Source organism: Trematomus bernacchii, unplaced genomic scaffold (genome assembly GCF_902827165.1).
Source record: "Trematomus bernacchii unplaced genomic scaffold, fTreBer1.1, whole genome shotgun sequence".
Taxonomy (NCBI): Eukaryota; Metazoa; Chordata; class Actinopteri; order Perciformes; family Nototheniidae; genus Trematomus; species Trematomus bernacchii.
The window spans coordinates 7467599-7478414 of NW_022987564.1; the positions used below are offsets into that span (position 1 = coordinate 7467599).

The window sequence follows — 10816 nt, forward strand, 5'->3', positions numbered from 1 at the left end:
CTCTGCATGACTGGTTTCAGAAGGAATTGTAGACCTTTAAACATACATTACTGTTGGGTACCATGCAGAGACACATTTTTTATAAACTATAAGTATATACCCTGTAGCTAATGGTTACATTAATGTTTAATGGATACAACTCATTAAAACTGCAATTCTTAATGAGAGATTTTTAGAAATGGTGAATTATTCTGATTTTCAGCAGCTCTTTTCCACAAGCAGTGGTGGTAATTTACACAACTGTTGTACTTTAAACCTCAGGTAATTGTAACTATAGTAGTATTTACATGAAAGGCTACAGCTACATTTTTGTTGATAACCTTAGGCATCTCACTGAGTAACTAAACTACGATTTATAAAATATAAATACAAAATGAATTATGATTTATTATTATGGATAAGCTATCTCACCAGTATGATAAGTCAACCCCTTAGCAAATATCACTAAATGAGACATACTGCATAATAAATACTTTTATACATCGAGGCTGGCAACCGGGTGCCTCATTAGGGGCTTTTGGCATACATTGAACTGCAATGGGGTGTGTGTGTGTGTGTGTGTGTGTGTGTGTGTGTGTGTGTGTGTGTGTGTGTGTGTGTGTGTGTGTGTGTGTGTGTGTGTGTGTGTGTGTGTGTGTGTGTGTGTGTGTGTGTGTGTGGTGTGTGTGTGTGGTGTGTGTGTGTGTGTGTGTGTGTGTGTGTGTGTGTGTGTGTGTGTGTGTGTGTGTAACCTATGCAGATGGGCCTGAGACTGCATTCCTTGAGTTGTTCTGCGAATCCTCTGGTGAGCCAGCCGCAACCTAAAAAAGAGGAAGAAACAGTCCGTTAGTTTTTCAAGGATGCAACATGTATTCAGTATTTCAGATTACCCTGTTTCTTGGAATTCATTTGGTGGAAAGAAAGTTGTGAGAATCAAACCTGAATAATACCACTGCATGCCACGATAGGATTCTACATTTGTATCCTAAAACATAATCTTGATGTAATTACAAGATGAATTGTCTCTTGTTTATCTAGCTGGGTAGTTCTTCCAGGGAAACACTCCACATGCCTGTTATGTGGGCAGCTGCTGTGGCTGCTGGGACACACCGCAGACACACTCCTCCCTCTGCTGGAAACATACTAGTGGTGCATCATTAGTGTATTTCCCTTGTGGTCAAACCTTTATATATACAGTCTATGGGTCAAACCACCACTCATAAAATGTGAACTAAAATATAATTGGGTCAAGATTATGAGCCAAAAACGAAATGTGTGCTATTATGAGACTCTTAGTCCTGTGGAATAACAAGATGACCATCAATCTCTTCATAAAATAAATAAGTAATAATCAATTTTATAGTAATCCACCCGGAGAACTCCTCGTTTTCACCAGAATCTTGAAATTATGAAAACACGTGTTCCTCTGGTGGCCTATGGGGTTAAGATCCTGGCTATATAATCACAATTTCCTCTGTTTAAATCCAGCTGCAGACATGTTGCATGTCATCTACCATGGTCACATGGGAACTGGTCATAGTTTAAGCTATTTTGTTTCCTTAGCATATATTCTTTCAGACTAAGAGAACATTGAAAAAACCTGTTAATATATGTTTAAACTACACTTTGTCTATTAACATCTGTATATTTAAATGTACTAAAAAGGTAAGCATAAAATTAATCTTATTTCTACATGTTGAAAACCTGACATTTCAAAAAACGTTGACGTCTAACATAATACAACAACTAATTGCTTCCATATAATTAATCAGATATGTTTTCGAAACAGAAGACAGAACACTTATAATAATATGGGGAAAATAAATGGATGGTTTTGGATAATCACTATTTGGCACTTTTATTGTTGAGACACACTGTTGGTTCTCGGTGAGTCCAGGATGCAAAGCCGGAATAGGATTAGTTGCTGACAGATTCAACAGTAACAGTATCCTTGGAGACAAAGCCATGGGGGGCAGCGTATTAAAAGATCAACCGGACACTGAGTGTGAATGTGTTTGTGTAGGTGTGTGAGGCTGAGTATTGTATTCCTTCAGTGAAACTATGGTAACTCCCCCCCCCCCCCCCCCTCTCTGTCAGTGTGATTTTACACCATCACGTCTTTTCAGTCCCAAAAAGGCTTTGTATGATAATGTGGTTTTTGCATCCATCACTAACTCTCCAGTTAACACAGAGACAGGTTTTCACATGGCAGATGCTACCATTAGGGAAATATAAGGGAAGTCCATGAATTTGCAGGTTGTACATCTGAGCAAGAGTTTACTTTCTAAAAGTACACACTATACTAGGCTAAGTTGTGGGTTTCTGTAAGCCTTTTTCTAAGTAATTAGAGGCATTATACTTCTATTATATAGTGAATGTAGAGCAGACATTAAATGAAGGCAGAGAAAGACGGATGGCCATGGTTAGCATAGGCCTTTAATCCCTAAGGCCAGTAGTTACTAAGCTTTTGTGCTAGGGACCATGCTAACTTGCACCCTCATGCATATGTCTGACTCATTCAGTTAAACAAACGAATGATTTTTCCTGATTGAAATAAGAAAAAGGATGATCCCGTATTTAACAAGAAAAAAGATTCCAGGAAATTCTATGCAACAGAAACTTGTTTTTTCTCTTTTTCTGATATCTATCACATCAAGGCCTCAAATTCATTCCCAACCCCTTGTGAGGGTCCTGAATCTCAGGTGAGGAACCAGTGCAACAGGTGGCTCTTCCAGATTCGTTATTATATTTAAAGCTTTTTCTTAAATTTGACTGTTTAGGTTTAAAGATATAATCAAAGAAATTAGGATAATACTAAAAGGTCAATTGATTGATCTTTGTGAACCACCTGGCAAAACTGCATTTTAATCATTTTATCTTAGGCTGCTGTACACCTTTCCCCAGTATAATTGGGCATGTTGTAATAGTGGAACTCCTTGTATTTGACATCGATTAATTATTATTTTCTGTAAAAATGATTATGTTGGAACAATTATACAAATTCAACAGCTGTAACTCAACAAATCAGGGAGATAAAGGTGCTGAGACAATAGGTTTTACAACCATGACCGTTGATGGCCGGATGGCTAAAACAACCCAGATAGCCTCACATCACTTACAGGCCTGGAGTTAAAACATGTAGTTCAATTAAATTCCTTTTTTATTTTACAAAACCTTTGACAGTGATGTATTCATTTTCAGGTGGTTAGTTGCCATAATAAATAATATAACATGAACAAAAGTACAAAACGGTACAGTTCCGGTCAGAACTTTCAAAATAAAACGACGTTGATGATCCAACCATCTACAAGCATAACGTAGCCTACATACATTGATAAGAACAATTGTGGCTTTACTTAGATTTTTATATAAATGACAACCACATGTTTATTTAAAAGTATGCTGCTCTGTAGATAGGCCCACGACATCACAATATTAACTTCAAAATATATTATTTTGACGGCGAAATCGCCCCACTTCCGCTATTTTCTATTTTCCAGCCGTTCAACTTGACGAGTAACCATGGTAAACAGTAGCTATACACCATGTCCGTTGATCTCACAGAGTGAATCGTTACTTTAAACAGCCGGGGATTTATGGGGGAATAAAAACGAATGAAAAATAAAGTAGATTCAGTTAGATGTTTTGTTATTGAGAGTCATGATGCCCTCACAGAGAGCTCGCTATGGATGCGAAGCAGCTCGAAACACTAAATGGAGAATGGCAGGTGAGTCGATACCCGGATTGAAATTATTTAGTTAAAATATTTAAAATCTTCTAAGGAGTCTGAGGGATAGCATTGTATTACATAATCATACAAATTATAGCTAAATTAAGATATTTGTCCAATAAGTTATTATTTATGTGAGGGATGGTCATAGGCTACTTATTAAAGATATATAATAACATTAATAATACCAATGTAATGTATTTTCTATACATCAATACTTTAGAATGTGTGAAGAGATAAAGCATGTTCAGGAAATTAGAGCATATTACATTTACCATTTTAAGCCTGTAATTAATTATATAATATCAATATGATCATATGCCATTTAACATGGGTATGTATTTTTAGTTGAATTGTTATTCTGGTTTTCCTTACCGTTTGTAATGTTGGTCTGTGTAATATTGACATTTTACATAAGAAATATAAAGTGACTTATTAATTTGTCAAAACTTGAGTTACAAATATGAATCTTCAAAGTATTTAAGCTGGAAAGAAGGAAATTATCTGTAACCATCTGCGAAATTGGCTACTATGACCATGATATTTTAAAAGAGTAAAAGGCTGTGACCCACATTGCACTCCATTTAATTTAGCTGTGAGGTATGAAAATGTAAACTATGACTTGAGACATGTGATTTTACTTTTACTTACTATTGAAGTGTCCTGCTGTAATAATATACAACCACACAAACACAAATAATGAGCCTCTGACTGCCAAGAAAATCCTTTGTCAGTCTTCCTTGATGACCACAGCTGGCTCTTTATAAGATGTTTAGTTTTTTTCTTTGTGTCCTAACTTTAATTGTCAAGACTTTGTGTGATTGTTTGTGCCCTCACTCTCAGGGGGGCAATGGTGTCTAGTTAAAAGTGGGGTCACTGGTCAATTAGAAGTATACGGGTCTTGTGTTTCTGTCTGTTGTTCTGCATCTCAAAACAAAACAAAAAACAAACCCCCACTGGCTGGACAGATAGCATCTCTCCGCCTCCCTCGGTGCCAGAAAGTGAAACGTCAAAGATGCTGTGTGTGTCTCTAATGCTTCATCAATGATGCATATTCAGCTGAGCCCTAACCAGGTCAGGCAAGCTTTTGTGTAGTTGTGTGTGTGGGTGTGCATGACTTAAGGAAACCTAAATAATTCAGCCAGGTGTTTGAAGAATCTCAAATGGCCCATGCACTCTGTGTGATGGAAAACACTAAAATCTGATCAGCCGGATTTGTTTTCCCACACGCGCACACACACACACTAACACGATGACGAACTGGTGTTGTGTTACTTATGAGTTTTCCTTTGTATAAAAGTCTTAAAGAAACAATATGATGACATCAGTGCTATTGAGCGCACTTTCAATAATCCCACTCTTGCTTTCTGTCTTTGTGCTGTCACCCTTATCCTCCATTTCTACCCGTGTTCAGTTCCTCCTGTCCCTTTGTTGAAGCGTGCTGGTGGGGCACCCCAACCTTGGCCCATTCAGCTCCACCTTGCGGCACATGTCCACAGGTCCCACTTCCCCCCTCCTCCTCCCCTCCCTCTCTTCCACACCCGCCATGCAGAAGAGAGCGCAGAGAGGCCCCATCTGGTCACCATCATACGGCCCTGTGGTCAAAGTACTCTGCGCAAGGTGAGATTTAGCTATTTGAAAAAGGGAATTAAAATATAATTATATTCAACGTTTATAGATTGTAACCAATAGTTTAATTAATGGTTAATTAATAGATGACTAATGTAACATAGAACATTTAAGGTGTAATTTGACTCATGTTTGGCTTGAAATGTTGGGTGGTTATCATTTCAATTTGGTAATAGTAATAAATGTTTGTAACATGATCATTCTGAATGGGTTTTACACTTGTTAATAAGCCACCAAGCCTGACGTTATAAACATTAAAGGACACCTATTATGCAAAATCCACTTTTTCGGCATGTCTTTTATACATAAACATGTGTCCTCTCTGTGTTAAGAGATTCTGAAAATTTCAGGAAAAAATATTTGATCTCTTTTTGTCCTGATCCATTTATATAAAAACCTGTCTGAAAATGAACTGATCAGATTTTGGCCACTTTTTGATGTCATAACGATTTTTTGGCTTGTGTAACAATAGAGTGCCACAGTGACGCGCGTCCTAAAACCCAGAAGTAAGTTAGCATTTTACCACTTCCGGTTCCTTCGACAAAAACCAATGCAATTTCTCAATGGGATTTTGGAAAATAGCTCGAAATAAGGTCTGTGGTTGACACAAATTGAAGAGACAGATCACGTTTTGTTCAGCCGGATAATATCCACATGTCTACCCTACTTTTATAATTTTCGAATCATAAATCTAATCGATAGATTTATGATCGATAGATTTATGATCATAAATCTAATCTATACATTTATGATCGATAGATTTATGATTCGAAAAATTATAAAACCGGATTTTAGGACGCGTCACTGTGGCACTCTATTACCAACCAAGGTAACCCCACCCCCACCTTATCACCTGAATCTCCTCCTAGCCGCGTTCACACCGGAGTACTTTTCACCGTACTTTTCACGTTTAGTTCCGTTAGTACCCCTTATGTCGCGTTCACACCAAAAAGAGCACTTAATCTCTGGAACTTTTACCCCCATTTTTAGTGCCTGCTGAGAGATGGTACTTTCCTGGGGGAAAAAAGTGCCCCAGTTCTGATTGGCTTAAGGCTTCAAGAATACTGCTGTGTAACAAAAACTCAGGAACTTAGTACTTTTTGGAGCGTCACAGATAGCGCCTCCGTTTATTTCTCGTCGAGTCACACCACACTCTCCTTCACCACTCCAGGACAGACTGCGCATGCTCACAACACATGACCTCTCAACCCAATGCTTACATTAGTGGTGTTGCTTTGCAGCATTGTGGTCAATCTGTGGGGGTTTCCTGATCAACAAAAAATACCCAAATGCATGCAGAGGGTTAGGGGTTAATTTACATGGGTAAGGATTTCATAATTTAAACATGATTTTTGTCTCTGTTTTCAAGGTAACAGTCCTGTTGAACCGCAGAGGTGTGGTGTCCTTCGAGCAACTGCTATTGGATATCTCTGAGGCGTTGGGGTTTCCTCGTTGGCACAGAGCCAGAGTCACACGCCTTTACACAACCCACGCACGAGAGGTGAAGCTCAATCAGACGTAATACACAGAAGGGCTGCTTATAATAATTTCAACATTCTTCCTGCATGCTCTGCAGTTTGAACCTTCCCCTCAGTTTGGCTGTGCAGTACTAGTTATGTGACACGTGCGCATTAATGCAAAAATAATGTCTTGAAACTAGATGACAGAGACCCTCTTTTCGCAGTTGGTAATCCAGACTTGACTTAACAAGCATGATATTCACTTGGCAGCTTCCGATTGTGCGAGACAGATTTAACTTTAAAGACAGTTCTCAAAATCTAATTACCCAGGGGTTCCACGCTGGGCTAGGCTAGGTTGATCTATTCTGTAGGAGCACCACTTGCAAGGAGAAAAACTCCAATACATTTGATCTATATCCACTCTAAGGCACAGACATATTGCTCAGTGGCTTTCTGCTATCATACTGACCGGCATTTTTAGAGAAATTATGCCTCTTGTGATTGTGCCCCTCAAGAAAAGCATCGCTCTCTACCTCTAGGTCACATTAAACTAACAAAAACACAATTTCTTTATTCTTTTCCATAGGTGAAAGGTATATGTGATTTCTTCCGAGGCGAAGTGGCTTTTCTGGCCCTAGGGAAGGTTCGTCCAGAGCTAAGCGGTGTGCAGGAGGCTCTGGAGGAATTGTTTCCAGAACAATCTCATTACCGGGCTGACGCACTACGGGCCTGGGAGAAAAGACTTCGACCAGCGCCAGATAAAGCTGCTAAAGCCGACAGTGGATACAGTGAAGGGACAGACAGCAGTGAGACACACACTGACCAAGAGGCACACCAGGACACAGATGCACATCATGTCAAAAATCACAATAACACACACACAAGTACACAGCATATAGATGCACACCAGCTCGCCAATTACAACCCAGACGTTCAGAAGTGTCACAAAAAGAATTCATGCAGAAAACCTTCTCACCTGCCAAACCACCTGCAGAGACTGCGCGTGAGGGGCGAGTCCAGAGAGCGGCTGACGTCTGTCATTGGTCCCTTTAAACACGATGAGGCTCTTAGAGAAGAAGAGATACCTTTTCCTACTCTATGTGAAGAATGCTTAACAAGAAGAGCTAAACGTCAGGGTCCAGAGCGGCTCACTCCCCTGTCAGGGAGGGTCCCACTTCCTCCTGTGTTGAGGAAGCAAAAAGGAAGTTCTTATGCAGATCAGGAAGTTAGAAAGTTGAATGTTCACAACAGCCCTCCGCCTCCTCAGCCAATCAGCAGAGAAGAGGAGAAGAGCGTTGCCCAATTAGTCTCAAATCAACTCCCAGATGAGGATCAAATACACAAGGACATACAGAGGAGGCCGACCTTTGACCTTTCATCAGACGGAAGTGATGTCACTCTGGCAGATATCGAGCGTTGCTATGAAATTGGACGTGCCGTTGGAGATGGTAACTTCGCTGTAGTGCGAGAGTGCCGCCGCCGTGACAATGGACAAATCCTTGCTGTGAAGATTGTTGAACGCTCTAAGCTGATTGGTCGAGAGCACATGATGCAGAACGAGCTGAGCCTTCTGGGTAGCCTCCGTCACCCTCGCATAGTACGGCTGTTTGCGCACCACCACACGCACACTCACTCGTACCTGTTGATGGAGATGGTGAGCGGGGGGGATCTGTTTGAGGCCATCAGTGAGAGGGGGACATTTCCAGAGGCCGAAACAGGACTGATGGTGTCAGACGTGAGCGGAGCACTGAACTACATCCACTGCAAGAGCATCGTCCACCGAGACCTCAAACCAGAAAACCTTCTGGTGAGTGTCAGTGGGATTTGAGAACTTCATGTCAATTTGTATGGGATTAACATGAAAATTACTTAAACTTAAAACACTAAAACCATCTTTATTGTAGGCAACAGTTCACATATCAGACTGTTCCACATTGTGATGCTGTAATACCAGTACAATTCATAGTATCTAACTTAATCTGGAGTTAAAGTGGTGACACAAACTATCAACATTTTGCAAAAAACAAAAAAAAAGTGTCTGTAACAACCACGTATCCTGAAGGAATTGAATTTAAAAAAGAAAGTGTCAACACCTCCATGTCTCAATCTGTTTGTTGTTGTTTTTTTGTTCCGTTTCAGATAGAGCGTGTGGCTTCTGGCATCTGTAGGCTGAAGCTGGGAGACTTTGGTCTCGCCATGGTTGTGACTGAACCAGTGTTCACCATATGTGGCACACCCACGTATGTAGCCCCAGAGATCCTCTGTGAGACAGGTTGGTGCCGTTAGTTTTATAAATCACTTCCTTAAGTTGATTTTTACTTTAAATCTGTATATGCATCACTAAAAAACAAGGTTTCTTGTTTTAAAGCTCTTCCGAACACTTTCATCTGATTTTAGGGGTATTTTACAAACTAAATGTGGTTTGACCCCACAGGTTATGGTGTTGCAGTGGATGTTTGGGCTCTGGGTGTTATCCTCTACGTCCTGCTGTGTGGATTTCCCCCATTTCGCAGTCGGGATCGAGACCAGGAAGAGTTGTTCCAGCTGATAAAACAGGGACAACTCCACTTCCTGCCCCCCTACTGGGACCCCATCTCAGAAGGTGAGAAGTACAGACAAATAAAGTGTGCTGCTACAAATGCATATACACACAAACATAAACAAACTATTGGTTTCTTATTCTCGTGTGTGTGTATCTGTGTGCAGAAGCCAAAGGCCTTGTCCGAGCTCTGCTTCAGCCAGACCCCGCAGTGAGGCTGACAGCCGAGCAGACCCTGCTGCACCCCTGGGTGAAGGCTATGGCTTCAGGTTGCAGGCAGAGGGCGCTCGTAGACAAAACTCAGAGGGACACAACAGATGCTGGAGCAGAACCAGACAAGCCCAGACAAGTCCAGAGACAAGCCCAGACCAATGCAGCAGAAACAATGACACCGAGAGGACACATCAGCAGCGGGGGAGAAGCCACACATACAGAGTTCAGCAGGCATGATGATAAACAAACAGAGATAAGATTGGGAGGAGGCCTTGAAGACAAAACACCACGGCAACCATCAAAAAAGACAAGTACAGTTTGCACCATATCTCCACAGATACAAGCGCACACACTTCCAGAGGCCACACCTGGTGAACAGAAACCAGACTCTGGCTCTTCTAGCACACCAGAAACACAGGATCCATCAGAATCTCTGTCTCCAGTTAGCACCAGTGTTGACTTAAACCAGCTCGATGCCCCCCGAGCCCAAGATAAGCTTTCATCCCATATAAAGACACCCTCTAAACAAAAACAACAGTATTCACCTCCATGTTCACCACCTTCCACCAAAACAGCTCAACAAACTCCCACCGGTCTTTCAACCCATCCCCACCCATCCTCCGATCCAGCAGCGGTGTCTCACTCTCTACATCAGCAGAACTTCACCTCTTCAATGCACAACCCCACCACAGCCAGCGCACACCACCCAGCTGAAAACTACGACAAACCGATTGTTCGCACCACCAACACCCAGCCAGCCGCGCAGTCTGGGCCTCAATGTCAATCTCCTGCTTAACCATGTGATTAGATCAGGATCATCACTTTCATTGTGCCGGACAATACCGCTGATTTCCTGGCAGCTGAATCCTTGAATGACCTGCAGATGATGTGATTTACTCTGCTGGGATTGATGAGGGTCTGATTGACGAGGCTAGATAAACGTTATAAATGTGTGTCCTGCAATCATAGACGATGAAACTTTGTTTGATCTTTGATTTAAAACATTTGCAGTTTGTCATTGTTTCTAAAGTTGTGTTGTAACCATGAACCTACTTGGTAGTACATGTCTGTAGTGTTTGTGTTTTGGTTGTTACATTTAACCTTCCTGAAAGCCATGTTTAACTTTGAGGATCTGATATGTTATCCTGTCTGCCAGTCCTAGTGGAAGCTATTTTTAAATTGCTTGTGTTTGGACACTAACCCATCCCCTTCAAGTCAATTCCTAGAAATCTGTGATGGGATAGTTTATCTAGCAACATTTATTTA

At 41.1% G+C, this 10816-nt stretch overlaps 1 protein-coding gene across 1 annotated transcript; it reads left to right on the plus strand.

The window, feature by feature from the left end:
* Positions 1-3583: 3583 nt before the first annotated feature.
* dclk3 (doublecortin-like kinase 3) lies at positions 3584-10486 on the plus strand. The gene is made up of 7 exons (XM_034124805.1): positions 3584-3706; positions 5124-5329; positions 6708-6839; positions 7385-8605; positions 8938-9070; positions 9233-9400; positions 9505-10486. Exons 1-7 carry the CDS (start codon positions 3640-3642, stop codon positions 10344-10346), a joined length of 2769 nt encoding a protein of 922 aa, XP_033980696.1. The 5' UTR covers positions 3584-3639; the 3' UTR covers positions 10347-10486.
* Positions 10487-10816: the final 330 nt, after the last annotated feature.